Below are 16,480 nucleotides of genomic sequence, written 5' to 3'. Positions count from 1 at the left end.
TATAGATATTGATGCAATCCAAGTGATCTTCCATAATCAGAATACCAAATCCTTATTTATACCTCACATTTCCACGGTGCTTATAACTTATTCTCGGTACAATATTTATATCTCGCAATCGATCTCGACGTTCACAATTACAACTTAACTTAAATCCAATATTTTACCACTTAGACAATCATCCTCTGCAATGGCCGCCATCAAGCCCCTCGCTATCATAGCCGGTGTAGGACCAGGAACCGGTGCCTCAGTCGCTCTAAGATTCGCTCGCGAATACACTGTGATCCTTCTATCTCGCACTGCCTCGTCTTTTGATTCAGTTGTTTCGGAGATCAAGTCAAACGGCGGAGAAGCCTACGGAATCCCCACCGACATCTCGAACGAAAAAAGTGTGAAGGATGCATTTGCACAGATCAAGTCTAATCATGCGGATACGCCGGTAGCTGCTGCAATCTTCAATGCCGCAGGTGGATTTGTCAGAAAGCCATTTTTGGAAGTTACACTGGGTGAATGGGATGGAACTTGGGCCGTGAACGGGTTTGGGTCTTCGTGCCTTGTTGATAGATACAACTACTAACGCTTATGACAGTCGTGGGGCATTCCTTTTCTCCCAGTCAACCCTTCCTCTTCTATCAGCAAGCACGAATCTTCCTCATCCACCAACACTGATCTTCACCGGTGCAACCGCATCTGTGAAGTCTTCCGCTCTCTTTACAACCTTTGCCACGGGAAAGTTTGCATTGAGAGCACTCAGCCAATCTCTTGCCAGAGAGTTTGGACCCAAGGGTGTTCATATTTCCCATGCAGTGATCGATGGGGTGATTGATATCCCGAGAACTAAAGAGTGGTTGACTGAGGTCCCTGATGCCAAGATTAGCTCCAATGCAGTAAGTTTTTCTCATCCTAGTGGCCAAGGGAATGAGCTGACAGCCACAGATCGCGGATGCGTATTGGCATTTGCATACACAGCCTAGGACAGCGTTTACATGGGAGATTGATATCAGGCCATATGTCGAAAAGTGGTAGTTTTGAGACAACATGATTCAATTCTCATTAGCTATCTCGAATTAACTACATATGTATTGAGAATGCGGACCTTTATAAGTCTGTGCCTAGGTTTATCTCGATTGCCTATCATCTGCATCCTTACGGTGTGAAAGCAATAAAGATTTCGATGGACCAAAACTTGTAGCTACATGCTACATGTAGCACAGAGAACCTATTGATTATTTTTAAAATGTGACAAGTCTATGATTATGATTTTAGATATCTAATAGCCTAGTCTAAAAAAACGTTAGGAATTTTTAAGTAGACTGCGCGTATTTTTGAATTCATCCGTTTCAACTTATCCCATGCTCATTCCCACCAGCAAATTATAGGCTTCCAGACTATCCAGTCTCAAATCTTATATAACTAGAAACCTACATGGGTTTCACCACGTCAAGTGTGCGCTATGCGGTTGTAAATCTTTGCGCAACATATCTGCCTGTGATTCCCTTTCGTCACCTATGCATGTAGCTACATGTACCCAGAGAAGTAATCCGGAAATATTGCTCGCTAATAACAATTTAGTTGCAAAATTGCGCCATCAGAAGGTGTTATCGAGTTCCTCAACGAAGCGCCATGCCCTCTTGTACTCTAGGGGGTGCTCTTGAAGTTATTATAGTGATCGATCGAATGTGTTTATAGATACCAAAAAGTCAAGATATATGGGTAGTTTTGAAGTGATCGGTGCGGCCGGAATCAAAGGATCATTCCCTACCAACTATGTAGTTAGTCCGACGGAAGACGTGAAAATTGATTTTGGACTACTCGAAATAGGAATTCCAAATCGAGGTCTCCATCATAAGTTAAAGCCAAGGATGTACTTGCAGTGCTGGTATTCGGGTACTATGATGTAGAGTAGATATACATGTAGTTGCTGATAGAACACCCATACTCAACAGAAAGCACACTTAGATCCCATAGAATGACAACACCATGATTCGCACACTGATCCCAGGACGAGACGCAACCCCTTTGCTTATCTAGTTGATTTTAATAGATGCTAATATGAAATTTCATCTTTTAGATAACTTTTGCATGAATGTAGTCTGAGCGTATCTATGGCGAGCGCATGCGAGGTATCAGCAGTGCTCATTTAACCAGTAGAGTACCAGGATCCAAAACAGGAAGCAAAAAACCAAACAGTTACGTAACGTGCGTCATACCTTTTTAGGTTTTCATTACGAGATCTTCCACGCTGTGGACCAACCCCTTGATAGATCTCGATAAGAGAGAAGGGGCGTTGGTTCCAGCCGCACTGGCTTTGCTTCTGTAGATGATCGCCGAAGCTTAAAGCGAAGCAGTAGATATATGATATCCCGATCCCAACGTTGGGAGGTACATGCTATAACTACCCGCTAGTGGTTTATAACCCTCACCGGAATTAATATTGCATCGAATGCTACCGCAGTACTAGTAGGGTGTGACCTACCGACTTATAACTCAAGATGCTGCAAAGTACCGGTCATCAGTTTTGAGCTATCAAGGGGTTTGTTTTAAGGTTTATTAGACACGCTAACAATTAAAATAATAGGCTATTTGTACGATGGCCGGCCCGACCCATTGCAACGTCGCATAAATAAATTCTCCACATGGAAAGTTAATGTTAACTTCAAATGGCAGGGATATATATAACTATCAAACAAGCTCACCCCGCTAGGGAAACAATCGACAAATAAAACCGAGAAACGCCAATAAGAAACGCAGTCCCAGCACTACATACCCCCCAATATCCCGGCTGAAAAACCTTGTGTAAATATATATTACCATCTAGGCTCACCCCTCGCTGTCCTCCACTGCAGTCCATATCTTTGCAGCACTACAGTAACCGGCATCATAACTCCAAAAGTCAATAAGCCCTGTGCCGAGAAAGTCCATGTGAACCCTACGCTGTCACACCATGGTGCAATGAAAAACGGATTCACAAACGCACTCAAGTTAAGAAGTACGCTATAGAAGACTATTACTGACATTGCGTGCGATGGATAACAGTCGACTATGTAGGCGGAAATGGCAGTGTTGCCGATCTGGATTCCTGCTGCGACTGACTCGGTGTTAGCAGCAAAGGGCGGGAAACCTGAGAGAATTGCAGCAAGACTCACAGAGGAAAAGCGCAACCTGGCCAACCATCCAGTGGTGGCCTTTATCGACACTGATTCCCCACAGAATTAAACCCACTATTCATATCGAATTAGTAAAGCAGGAAGGAGGTAGCTTCTTAGATGGATCATACCAGCGGTTATAATTACAGCAGGATATACTAGCCAAAGTCGCATTTCTGCAACACGGACATCATTGTTCTTCTTAGCTAACAACGAGACTATCCGGTCGCTCAATGTACCAGAGCAAAAAATTTCGCATATCAGAGTTCCAAGAATCAATCCGAGAAAGAGGAGCCCTTGAATATTGGCGGCGTATTGTGGATATGCAACTGGGAGGTATGTAATGACTGACAACACCCACCAATACCTTCAGGACCCTTGTCAACTTTGTCACTTTTGGGATATATACCAGGGGAAACAAACCAAGCAAAACAATAAAAGAAGACTGAAACAGCTATGTTTGGGAAGGACCAAAGCTTGCAGAATTGCATAAAAGCGTCCCAAGGTTTAGGATGCTCAATCCCAGCAATCTTCGTAAAGTTAACGAAAGGAAGGTTCTTAGTTCGCTTAATATCTAAAGAAACCTTCGCCGAAGTCTTTTCGGGATCATCACCCAAACCAACCTCCGTTGTGGTTGTTGGGAGACGTGATAATATCAACTTACGGGGATATAAAGTTTCCGGCAAAAAGAATATTTCCGCAACTAAAAGGACGCCAAAGAGAATTGCTGTGAGCCAGGCTACCCAGTATTGGTCCACTAAGGATACAAAACCACCAACTTTCCGAGAACAGTTAGTAACTAGGAAACCGTCGTCCTAAATAGGAGTTTCGTTGTACATACTCAACGGTCCAATCAACAGTCCCATGTCCAGTGCAAGCACCCACAGGCCTAGCTTTTGACCTCTCTCGTACTCAAAAAATAAATCATTCACAATGGCCATGCCGACAGTCGCTGCAGGACTAACACCAAAACCCTGGAAAAATCTTGCAGCCATGTACCGCTCATAGGTGGGTGCCACGGCAGATCCAATGGTCGCGATAAACGCCATTATCGTCCCTGTAATGAAAATTATACGCCGACCATATATATCTGCGAGGGACGACCAGAATAAGGGGCCTAGTGAGAGTCCAAGTGCTGGGATGGCGACGGTCCAGTTGACCTGGGAGTATGATATTGAATACTGCTCTTGAAGAAGGGGGAAGGATGGAACGGTCGTTGTCGTGATGTACGTGAAGAGGAAATACCTGGGTTTCGAAATTTAGCACATTCCTTTGGCCTTATTATTTCACCGAACCATCACCTCAACACTTCAGCTCCTCAGCGCCCCGCAGAAAGACGGCCTACTCACATCCACATTACAATCCCTAAGATCGTCCATTTTTCTATTCTTGAAAAGTTCAGCGGATCAAGGGGGTCTTCCGTCGGTTTAGGATACAGCTCGATCCCCCCTTTTGCCGGAGCAAACTCTTTGACATAGCCAACAACCTCCTCGTTGTTTATTTCTCCAGGAAAAACATTACTTTTACCCAGTTTCTCAGAGCTTGATGGAAGGGCGTCGCGGGGAGCCTTTTCGCCAGTGCTGCCCCCGCTAGTGTTTGCTGTGCTGTGAGCCATGACTAGCTACTGAGTGGGCCACTCTAAGTTACTCCCAGACACTCCGTTTGAGAACTAGCCGGGGATAACTAGTCGAAATGGAATAGGAAAAACTAACTCGCTCTTAGGGTTCAAATCGGAATGCAGAAAAGATGAGTCTCGCAGCGAGAACTACCTCCTATCCAGATGACGCGTGATCAGAGACAGCTTGCAACTTGTCTGAGGGAATGATCTGTTCTATATGTATCCTTTTGATAGCCAATTTGTTGTACGTGACAGGGTGCAAATCCTCACGATCCCAACTCCTTGAATACACCAGTTAGGGGTGCTTGCCTATAAAAAAACAAATAGAAGATACGCGGGGGTTTGAAACGCTCAGAGGCCGGGATCATGTGACTCTCATGATAAACGATAAGTAACCTTATCCTTATCACAATCAGTAGATCTAATTATGCACGTTCAGTGTAGTTTCCTAACATCGCCGGGAAGTGTCCTATCAAGAGATAGACAGAGACATGAATAATTTACAAGACTAGGGGATTCACAGATTATCAGTCACGCCGTTTCGTGATGAGAGATAACTTCTTTGTCTGCTATCTAATTGCTCTAGCGTAGCCTTATTCAATCATGAGGCGACGTGGATCCCAAGAAAGATGTTTCTTTTTTTTTTACTGAACCATATATATTCATCTATTCGAAAAGCAATTTCGTCCAAGCTTGACTTCTGTGATATCAATTCTTTGTGGTGTTTCTTTTCACTTATTAGGTGAGTTGCCGTTGGTCCGCTGCGGTACACTTCGCTACCATCTACCTGGATCGACCATGCGCTGCGTGCATACAGTCGCGTGCGGCAGTGGGATAAGCGAATGTTGGGCTCTATTAGTTGGCTTCTTGCTATCAGCTTGATGCACAATTGAAGAGAAAAAATCGGATGTGTTAGTAGACATAAACACAGGTTCCTGATAGACCTCGGTCACAAACTAGCTGACCTACAAGCATATTCTGGAGGATCACATTCTAATTATATGCTTATGACGTGGGGTGGATCATTAGCCTATTCGATTGATCAGCTTGGAGGAAATAGACGGGCAAAATCACCCTAACAATAATTTATACTCATATATTCGAGCACTTGTATACATTAGATTAACCTATAAAAATAAATATAGTTTCAACTTCTCGTGGATCCTTGTAACTTGCTTCGTCTTATATCTTGGTAAACAAAAGAGTCAAAATATAAACACTCGGGGCCGGCCAGGTTAGGTTCACTTAGGAGACAAGAATTAGTTTTAGCGGGTATTAGGAATTCAGGAAGTTTAAGTGATCCATCCGTCGTCCTATCACTATAATTTCTAGATAATTGCATCCATTATTTATACGTATGTACTAATCTCTGTACATATAAGTATCTCTAGTTCCCATGAAAGCCGTTTATTTGGTGATTATGCAATGCAATGATTATGGATTTGAAATTAGGAATAGACATAACTGAGGCTTGAGCTTGATTAGATTTAGGTTAGCATCTCTTTGGAGATCACAAATGTTTGAATTTCTCCACCCCGAGATTCATGCATGATGTGACTACCGTTTTGCTATTCTGAAATATTCGCAAAACTTGAGTATGTACTAGTACTTAGCTAGCTAGCCCTAGATAGCTACGGTGACGGAAACCAGCAGTTCGCCAAGTAGTCAGTATTAGTCAGCATAGAAGCTCATGATCAAGCAGCCCCCGTAGACCAACCATAGACCAACCAAGCTTAAGTTTAACTAGCTAGCGAAGCTAGTGATCAGTTCATATCATCAAAATTAAACTCTCACAGCTACTCTGGAGGATTTTCGGTGACAAAAACTGGCAACTACCCTTCGAATTAACGGTACCAGTTCGTATCTACTTCCCTCCATTAAACTTGTCTCCTGAAGAACAGAAGCAAGCTACTCGAGGGTTGGGATGAGCCCTGTCCACCCGGGCTCTGTTACCCTGACACTCGCGACCTCCGTAACCACCCGGCCTCAATGGATCCAGGCCCCCACACATATCCAAGGCATTGATTCATTTACGTAAGACCACGCCAGATAACTCTTGAAGCTGGGATTGGCTCTATTCAACGTCTGGCTCTACATTACTTCCGTCTTTCCGCGTCGATGATTCCTCCGACTGGATGAAATAGTAAAACTCAATTGAGATTCTTCTTTGGGACTTTTATTGGTGGATGATGCAAAACATCCTTTCTATCTACCGGGCTTACATACTTTATGAGAATTTCTACATACCAGTACCTGTATTTGTGATATGGTAATTTTACTCGGTAGATATTCTTGGAAACTTCTAGCTTTGATAATCCAAATATTGTTAATCTAATCTGTCTCAGGCTAACCCAACCACCCATGCAGAAGATCTTATTCTATTCTGCCCTTAGGTAAAAGAATCGAGTAGTGGGCCAATAGGAAGATTTCCGGACCCTTACTACAACTACCTTTACCTGCCCATAAGGATAGTCCGATGCGAATATTACCAAGTTTCAAGTCCAGACGAGTCAGCTAGCTATCGATGCCCCGCAATTGGGGCAAGTAGATAGGTAGGCTACGCACTTACCATCATGTAGTCCCTGCCTGGTGCTATGGTTTACCTTTTTTCGATCTCGGTTCAAATCCAAGAGAACTGAGAAGAATATTGATTCGTCTTCGTACTGCTCCGCTTGACTCGTTATGTAAGAATAAGACTTTGTGGAGGAAATACTATGTTGTTCACTCTGTCTACCTACCTTCTATGGTACAGCTCGCTACTGGTCCTTTACTCTTACCCAAGGAAGAAACCTTTTACTGGTAGACCTCTGTCAACGCCACCATCTTCGGCTCTGTCATTCCGTAACCGTAATCTTGGTAATCTTCATCACTTCTACTGCCAGTCTTTTTCAGTTCAAAAGCTTACTTTTCTCCCAATATTCAGGTGCACCCTTATATCAGAGAGATATACAGTATACGACGCTACTTCTTAGTATCAACGGTAGAAGGATAGATTACCCTATATCATTCGTTCTACTCACAATACAGATTCCACGATGCGAGATCATACGTATACGGACACCCCAATTACGACAAAAACCACATCAACATGGCTACCGCCATTCTTTCGATCAAGTAGCACTTCCAAAACAAGTCCAGATGAAACTTCAACATTACTTCCAAAACCTCTGGATGGCACTTCACATTCCATCACTTCCAACTCTGCCCTGGCAGAGTTTCTTCTTCTGGTCAAAATGAGCGTTCCTGTCATTTTGGCTTACACCCTTCAGAACTCACTGCAAACCATCTCGGTCCTAATAGTCGGACGGATGTCACCAGAAAATCTTGCCACCGCTGCGTTCTCGTATATGTTCGCTATGTCAACCGCCTGGCTAATTGCTCTCGGTGGTACAACAGCATTAGATACACTTTGCTCCTCAACCTTCACTGGTTCTCGAAACCCTCACGAGCTTGGGATCCTACTTCAAAGGGCTTTTATTGTTCTGGGCCTATTCTATGTGCCTGTTGCAACACTATGGTGGTTCTCGGAGGGTGTATTTTTAAGGCTAGGACAATCCGCAGAGCTGGCTCAGCAATCCGCGCTTTTCTTGCGATGGCTTATACCAGGAGGATTGGGATATATCTATTTTGAAGCTACAAAAAAGTTCTTACAGGCACAAGGGATCATGGGGGCGGGAACTTATGTACTATTGATAACGTCTCCAGTAAATGCGGTGCTAAACTACTTGTTTGTTTATACGTGGGGATGGGGATTGATTGGTGCGCCTATTGCCACGGGGATAACATATTGGGCAAGTTTTGCAGCAATTGTGGCATATGCAAGGTTTTCCAAGGGGTGGGAGAGTTGGGGCGGATGGGATAGAGCCTGCTTCAAGAATATGGGAGTCTTCGCCCGGTTAGCAGGATTAGGGGTAGTCATGGTGGGAACTGAATGGGTAAGTCAAACACCAGTCGAGAACTCAAAATGACCGTTCCACTGATATATTTACCCACAACAGTGGGCATTTGAAATTGTCGCGCTTGCGGCTGGCCGCCTAGGCACCGTCCCCCTTGCGTCTCAGAGTGTCATAATGACCACCGACCAAGTCCTCAACACAATCCCCTTCGGCATCGGCGTTGCTGCCTCCACCCGCGTTGGTAACCTTCTAGGTGCCCGTGACGCCCGTGGCGCTTCCCGTGCCGCTAATACCGCTGCTGTCCTCTCAATTACAGCTGGCGCCCTCGTCATGATAATCATGCTCGCCGTTAAGGATTTCTACGCTAAGATTTTCTCCGATGATGTCGATGTGATAAAGCTCACAGCAGAGGTCATGCCACTTGTTGCGCTGTTCCAAATTGCAGATGGATTGAATGGCAGCTGTGGTGGTGCACTGAGAGGCATGGGAAGACAGCATGTTGGAGCTGCAGTTAACCTGGTGAGTTATTACTTGGGGGCACTACCATTGGGAGTTTGGTTGGCCTTTGGCGGATGGGGGTTGAAGGGATTGTGGGTGGGACAGTGCCTGGCGCTCTATTTGGTAGGTGTGGCGGAGTGGGCACTGGTAGGGTGGAGTGATTGGGAGTTACAGGTGCGGAAGGCGTTTGAGAGGATGGAGGTGGATGACCAAATTGAAGAGGGTGGGCTATAATTGAGCCATATCCGACAATATGAAACGATAGACTATGTATAAGCTACTTTTTGCTTTAAAATAGAATTTTAGAATTTCTTTCCAATCGTGGTAGTACAACCTGTTCTCCTTTAAAAACTTGAATAATTACCCTGCGGGTTGTTGTTTGTACCGGAAAAACAATAATCCGAATATAAATCCCTTTTATCCTTCCTGCCATTAGGAAACACCCGTTTCTTATCTCGCAATTGCATTCCAGTGGCGCATGCAGCTCGAAACTCTCGTCCACGCCCACAACTCACCCAATTGGCCCCTCGCCATCTCTCATCATCAGAACAAAAACAAGATATGTAGGTATATCCCCGTCCACTACGGGGTTATTGTAGATACATTTGTTAGTAATCCCTCTTAGCAACCCCTTCAGATAAGAAGTTTACGTAACAACCAGCAGAGTTACAACCACATTCTTTACATAGCCGCTGTTACATCTTCTGTGATGCGATGTGCTCTACCACGATTGTAAATATGCTGGGGAAAGAAGGAAGGAATGGAAAGTATGTATGTACTCTGGAGTACCTACATGTAGATAGGTACATGTGAGCGATAAGGAGTACAAAGTGTAGTATGCAGCGAATGGATAAGGGCCGGTTGATTGGCTGGGCTCCGAAATGGGGCAACGGAGCGACGTTGATAATGCCCCGATGTGGTAACTGGGGTGAGAAGGTGCGCTTTTTGGGCATGCACGGGCCAGCTAGTGGACCGGCGGAAGGCTGTACTACTATCTATATTCCTATTTGGGATATACAATAGAGAACTCGTAGGTCACCGAGTCACGACAGCTTGCAATTGTAGAATATAGGTAGAGTACTTCGTGCACCCCACCCCGTACCGGTTTTTTTTTTCTACCCCGGGTCGAGAGGTCTTATCCGGGATGCTGGGAATCGGAGAATTGTGATTGCGTTTTTGCTATTACTTTACACTTTACCTATTATGAAGATCGTATCATATCGAGTCAAAAACACAATCGCATCTTCGCTGTCCGATGAATACGCCTCCTATGTACCTGGCCAGTGAGCTATGAGGCCAGCATACCTTGCATCTTCAAGAAGAAACTTCGACCGTTGCCACTTCAGGATATACGGGAGGGCAGGACCCCCAATTGAGGTGATCCGGGGGAGAGCGTTTCGTTCTTTTTCCTCTTTCTCTTTTTTACTACTATAAGGAGGAGTACGATAGAGCAGTAGATTTTCCAGAGTATAGAAATCGGATTACCTAAAGCTCCGAGTCTCGCGATCGATGCTTCGGAGTTAAGATTCGTCTCCAGATCCAGATGATAGGATACCGTTGATAGATGCTTTGATGCGCAGAGGAGTTATTGCATCCTGCCATCGATATCGTTTGATAGCTACCCGCACTGTTTCTCCGGTGTGATGTCAATGACCGATCATTGTCTTTTGAAGGGCATGAAATGACAATTTCTTTTACCTAATGGATATAACTTCTGAAACTTCTCTCTTCTTAATAATATTCAGGTCTTGCTCGGATTCCTCAACTTGAGAGCAGCAATTGAACATAAATCGGACATAATCTCTGTTGAAATTACTTCTCCAACAGATGTACATCACTACTCTCATCACTTTAACGATGCATACCACCGCCCTTCTTTTTCTTGCAGCTATATCCTCTGTCGTAGGACATGAGCACACAGGAAGTTTACAAGAACGCCTCAATGCGCAAGGACCTCATCGTGAGAGATTGTGGTATAATACTCTGCCCGGTGACGGCGGCACTCAAGTATATCTTCCTCTCCCTTTAATACTGTGGTTTATTTTAATTTGATTGATAGGCGGACTCGGTATTCTCTGGCATCTCCACATTCGGACGTCTACCATACTATCCGTGCCTAGCTTCCGACGCAGAGAAATTCGATATTGCCTTCCTCGGTATGGGATGCTCCTCTATGCCAAGCGTTTTACTTCTAACACGGAGATACAGGTGCACCATTTGATACCGGCACGTCCTATCGCCCTGGGGCCCGTTTTGGCCCATCCGGAATTCGCCAAGGCTCCCGGCGTCTCAACCTCTACGGCGGATATAATGTTCCACTCGCTACCAACCCATTCAATTCCTGGGCCCGGGTACTTGACTGCGGTGACATACCGGTTACTTCGTTCGTTCCCCATTCTCTCCTGTCCCCTATCCAATAAAAACTGACAGCCGGTAGCTACGACAACGACTACGCAATAAAGCAAATTGAGAACGGCCACTATGCGCTACTGTCCCGCACTCCTGCCACGGACGCGGACAAAGCGGGCCCCAGTCTGAACGGTAAGACGTTGCCAAGGGTTATCACTTTGGGTGGGGACCACACCATCGTCCTGCCGATTTTAAGGAGTGTCAAGAAATTGTATGGTCCCATCAGTGTTATCCATTTTGACAGCCATTTGGATACGTGGAAGCCCAAGGTCTTTGGGGGTAGCTTGTCAAAGACTGCGAGCGTGAACCATGGAACATACTTTGTAAGTCTTGCCCACATAATACCCTGATTGTTAGCTGGTATTAACAGTTAGAACAGTATCACGCAGCCCAAGAGGGTCTTCTCAAGAACGACACCAACATCCATGCCGGAATTCGCACGACCCTCAGCGGCCCCAGCGACTACGAAAATGACGGCTACGTAGGCTTCCAGATCGTCGAGGCTCGGGAAATTGACACCATCGGCGTGGATGGCATCATCAAGAAGATTATCGACCGGGTCGGCACCACAAATCCCGTGTACCTGTCTATCGATATCGACACTCTTGATCCCGCGTTTGCACCTGCTACCGGAACCCCGGAGACTGGAGGGTGGAGTACAAGGGAGTTGAGAACTATCGTTAGAGGGCTCGAGGGAATTAACTTGATCGGGGCTGATATTGTGGAGGTGGCGCCAGCGTATGATACCAATGCGGAGTTGACTACGATGGCGGCTGCGGATGTGTTGTTTGAAGTGATGAGTATCATGGTGAAGAAGGGCCCCTTGAGTTATATGGGCGATGGAAAGAAATAGCACGAGTTGTAAGAGCATTTGTAACGGTATTATGTGATTAGTAGCTATATGAATGATATGATGATATGTTATGAAAAAAACAAAAAGATTACAACTATCGCACTTACCACTTTGGTGGACATAGATCGCTCTTGTTTTATTTCATCCAGATGATCAACCCATTTATATCCGTTTGAATTATCGTACGCAGAGTTTGAATTTGCGGCTCGTGTAGGTAGGATACCCAGTCGTAACAATATGTCCAGAGCAACAAGTTGGGCAGCTAATGACGTGGGTGATGAATATGTAGATGAAAGAGCCATAACGGGGATGAGGGAAGAGAAGGCATCCAACAGCATGGATGGAGCGGATCACGCCTTCACTCCCGGAAACGTGCTAAGCAGCCAAGCATGGTGTTGATGCTAGTCTCATTGCAGTCTCGCTAGCTCTGGCAGTGATGATAAGCAGTGAAGAGAGCTCAAAATCACAAGGAATCACTCGAATGTCTTGGCACCGGTGAAGCAGAGCCCCAAACCCGGTCAACCTTAAACTCAAGCTTAAGCCCGGTCAATCCTTGAGGGTGAAGTTTATATAAGCAGCTCTACTGCTGTCGGTGAGTAAAGATGAAGGATCAAGCTTTTGAGAAGATAAGCGATGTAGGGGTTCCGACAGTTTCAGCTTCGCTTTACAGTCATGGTTGTCCACTCATGCTCAGAAGTCCCATGATGGATATTGGTGGCTTTCTTTTTCCACTGAGCCTTAGACTTGAATTTGGAGACCAGATTGTTGACATGCTGACAGAGGATGTGTCAAAGAACATGTGTTTGAAAAACGCAGAAGTAACAGCTGTATCTAGATCTAAATCGCCGTCAATACACGTGTACGCTTGCCTGATTTGTGTCTGTATACTAACAAGACAACGTGGAACATCAGAAAGGCACCCCGCGGTTCCCCAGAAAACCCATTCCTCATGATCATCTTAACCCCGAAAACCATCAGATCATCCTATCGATCCCAAAAATATCAATGGCCCATCTGACCTTCGGGAAACATTCAATTTTTCAGCTATCACCAGATGAGCTAGCTAGGTAAGTACCGACTTATGTAACAACCCACCCTTACTCAATACGGGATCTAAACATTTGCTCACACATCTTAGAACACAGCCCCCGCAACGTCAAACCATATCTTCCAGAAGGAAATAAAAATACCCTCCACGATAAAGAGGAACGATGCAGAAAAGGGCGGATCATTCATCTCTTATGTCGTGCGTCAAGCCAGACTTCATTACCCGACACGCGCGTTCCTACTACATGTAGAGTAGGCCCCGCCAATTGCAAAGAAAGAAAAAAAGTAAAACCATCCGTTCGCGAAACATCATTTCACGCAGTCTAGGCAAATTTTGATCAGCATGGATACTGCAGGTACGCGGATAGCTACTGCGTAGTATGCATACCAGCTAAAGTTAAATGAAGGTTTCGTGCGCGCACCACCGGCCGGATCGGAGGACCCGTCAATTGTGGAAACTAAACCGATTTCAACACCTCTTACCACTACTAGTGTTTGAGGCTTTGACTTTCGAGATGATCACTATATTGAAAGTGGTTTCCTTTGGAATTGATGACCTCCTGAATTCTTCAGAGAATGGGGACTTATTTTTGCTATTGTTACTGAAGTCCTCTCATGGGGTGCAGGGGGCGCCTCGTTAGGGCAAATTATCAAGGAATGATTCTGGGATAGGGATATGGTTAAACTTAATACACAGCAGCAGTAGGAGGGCGCAGGAAAACTACATGTATCGATGGGGTTCATGTCGCACAGTCCACACCGGATCGCTCCGTGAGTCTTACCGCGCGTTCGGTATGTGCCAAGCTCAGGCAGGATTTACAGACGCTAGTCCTAGAATGGACAGACTGATGATACATGTACTTGGTATTTACCTACCGGAGAAATAGCTACTGACCTAATATCGGGGATGTGGAGGGCAAAATAGTATCGTTAATGCCTTATAAAGGGGTCGGGCCGTTTATCAAGCACGTCTTTTTTTACTCGCCAAATATCATTCACGTCCTTCCTTCCTACGAGCTTCTTCTTCTTCTTCTTATTCTTCGTTTGGTTTCCTATTTTTTTCTTCCTTATTTCTCTTCTTTCCAATAACTTGGAATCCACACTCTCTATCTTTTTTTCTTATATATCTTCATAGCTAATATGAGTAACCCACGTCACCAAGAATATCACCATAATCAAGCTCGGTCTCAGGGCTTACCTTTGGAAGACTATCCTCTGGACCATAGGCACTCTCATCCACAGGACTGGAAATATGGGATGTGCGGGTGCTTCAGTGACTGCGGAGTCTGTAAGTGGCCTATCTTAGTTCTAGAAGTTATATTCCAAGATATACTAACAATCCTTTAGGCTGCACTGGTTATTGGTGCCCTTGTATCCTCCACGGAAAGACCAAGCACCGCATGCGCCATGGCACAATGGAGAAATACTCCTGCTGCAACGCTCCCGTACGTCTTTCTCATACCCCATAGCTTTTATTTCAACCACTAACATATCTTTTTACAGTGCATGGGATTCGGATGCTTAGTAGCATGTCTACCACCACTCTACTTCATCATGGGAATGCGACAGCGAGCCGAGATCAGGGAGCGATACAACATTGCGGGTGGAGGCTGCGGAGATTACTGGAGGTCACTTTGTTGCTCGTGCTGCTCGCTCATTCAGGAGGAGAGGGAGGTTAGGGACAGACAGAAGGAGAAGAACGTCGCTCGCGGATATCAGCAACCACAAGGGATGGTTTATGCGGGAGGTCAATAAGCTTGGCAACGTTTACGGAGATTGGTTTGGGTGGCTTGAGATTGGGGCTTTTTATTTTCTTTTTATCTTTCCCTTCCCGTTCTTACTTTTCTTTTCTTTTGTGGGTATTTTTGGGCGTTTCTTTTGTTTATTTCGTTCAAGGAAGATCGATAGGGCTGGGGAACTAGAGGGGTGACGGCGTTCACCGGGGGGCTTTTCTATATATTGGGGTTTTCATATGTCCGCGAGCTTTCGAATTGACAAACTAATCTGTCAATAACCACTTATTAAAAATCGAATTTCATAACGTACCACCACCACCAGAACCCTTGTCCGGCCCGAGTGAGCGCCCATGAAAATTTACTAACCAGCACCCACCTCCATCTCGGTCCATTGCGGGTTCCGAAATTATCCAACGGCAGCTCTCTATCTGAGATACCGCCGCCCCCAAAAATAAACCACCCCCAAATTCCAATGACTTCATGTGATTTTGCGCTCTGGCATGTAGCACAAGCACAAGCACAAAATGCAATATATATATCTCTAACGCTAAGGATAGCGGGGTGTGTCGCTTAGGTTGGGTTGAGTTGCAGGGTACAGTCACTCACAGGGTGAAGGCGGATCCTGTCTGATGGCGGTCAGGGATTTGAGGCCAATAAAAGAGTTAGGTTTTGGACGCCAAGGGCAAATTACTGCAAACAGAACCATCAGACAGGATCCGCCGTCAGTAGGTGAGCGGCTGTAGGATTATTCTGGAAGCGCAGCGCTTGTTGGTTGGTTACACCGCATGCATGCACGAAACTTCTCAGCTCAGTCGAGGGTTAGGGTTCGGCGTTTCATCCAATGTGATCGGTGTTGCGGACTGAGCTGCCTGGCCTGCACAACGGACTGAGTTTGTCCTCAATGTTTGAATTGAACCGGTCGGTGTGGTGGTCTGTTACTCTATATACGTGCATGTAGGGCCCCAGATATATATATAGAGAGGGGGTTTTTGGTATCATCTGGTTGGGCGTCACGCCAGTTGGGTTTCGTCAAGGTTGGGTTTGGAATGTTTGGAATGTAGGTGGGTGTGGAGGTGCTAAGTTGATGCTGGTGAACTGAGTTTGGTTGAAGTTCGACTGAGCCGGCATGTGTGACGGACTAAGTTGGTGCTGGTGGTTATTTTTGTTGAGCTTAAACTTAGCCGTGCAGCGGACCGATATATTTTGGTCTACCAGTTCGACTGGGACGGGATTTATCCGACTGGGTTTGTTCGATGTATGATGGACTGAGTCCAGAC

At 45.4% G+C, this 16,480-nt stretch overlaps 5 protein-coding genes across 5 annotated transcripts; 4 read left to right on the top strand and 1 right to left on the bottom strand.

Moving 5' to 3' along the window:
- Positions 1 to 190: 190 nt before the first annotated feature.
- Positions 191 to 1,026, top strand: LAJ45_01243 (uncharacterized protein; the record flags this gene model as incomplete). The annotated part of the gene is made up of 3 exons (XM_046110838.1): positions 191 to 537; positions 590 to 887; positions 937 to 1,026. 3 exons carry the CDS (start codon positions 191 to 193, stop codon positions 1,024 to 1,026), a joined length of 735 nt encoding a protein of 244 aa, XP_045976016.1.
- A 1,794-nt stretch (positions 1,027 to 2,820) lies between these two features.
- LAJ45_01242 (uncharacterized protein) lies at positions 2,821 to 4,761 on the bottom strand (the record flags this gene model as incomplete). The annotated part of the gene is made up of 7 exons (XM_046110837.1): positions 2,821 to 2,863; positions 3,016 to 3,088; positions 3,147 to 3,221; positions 3,278 to 3,513; positions 3,570 to 3,924; positions 3,988 to 4,391; positions 4,496 to 4,761. 7 exons carry the CDS (start codon positions 4,759 to 4,761, stop codon positions 2,821 to 2,823), a joined length of 1,452 nt encoding a protein of 483 aa, XP_045976015.1.
- Positions 4,762 to 7,478: 2,717 nt separating this feature from the next.
- Positions 7,479 to 9,799, top strand: LAJ45_01241 (uncharacterized protein; the record flags this gene model as incomplete). The annotated part of the gene is made up of 7 exons (XM_046110836.1): positions 7,479 to 7,620; positions 7,688 to 7,744; positions 7,792 to 8,699; positions 8,763 to 9,179; positions 9,264 to 9,381; positions 9,631 to 9,721; positions 9,784 to 9,799. 7 exons carry the CDS (start codon positions 7,479 to 7,481, stop codon positions 9,797 to 9,799), a joined length of 1,749 nt encoding a protein of 582 aa, XP_045976014.1.
- A 1,216-nt stretch (positions 9,800 to 11,015) lies between these two features.
- On the top strand, positions 11,016 to 12,420 carry LAJ45_01240 (uncharacterized protein; the record flags this gene model as incomplete). Its single annotated transcript, XM_046110835.1, has 5 exons — positions 11,016 to 11,165; positions 11,218 to 11,314; positions 11,367 to 11,541; positions 11,596 to 11,890; positions 11,947 to 12,420. The coding sequence occupies 5 exons, from the start codon at positions 11,016 to 11,018 to the stop codon at positions 12,418 to 12,420; spliced, it is 1,191 nt and encodes a 396-aa protein (XP_045976013.1).
- A 2,187-nt stretch (positions 12,421 to 14,607) lies between these two features.
- Positions 14,608 to 15,222, top strand: LAJ45_01239 (uncharacterized protein; the record flags this gene model as incomplete). The annotated part of the gene is made up of 3 exons (XM_046110834.1): positions 14,608 to 14,755; positions 14,815 to 14,912; positions 14,971 to 15,222. 3 exons carry the CDS (start codon positions 14,608 to 14,610, stop codon positions 15,220 to 15,222), a joined length of 498 nt encoding a protein of 165 aa, XP_045976012.1.
- Positions 15,223 to 16,480: the final 1,258 nt, after the last annotated feature.

This window comes from Morchella importuna, assembly GCF_003444635.1.
Source record: "Morchella importuna strain M04M26 chromosome Unknown Morimp01GS002, whole genome shotgun sequence".
Taxonomy (NCBI): domain Eukaryota; kingdom Fungi; phylum Ascomycota; class Pezizomycetes; order Pezizales; family Morchellaceae; genus Morchella; species Morchella importuna.
This window is presented reverse-complemented; position numbering and strand designations above follow the sequence as displayed.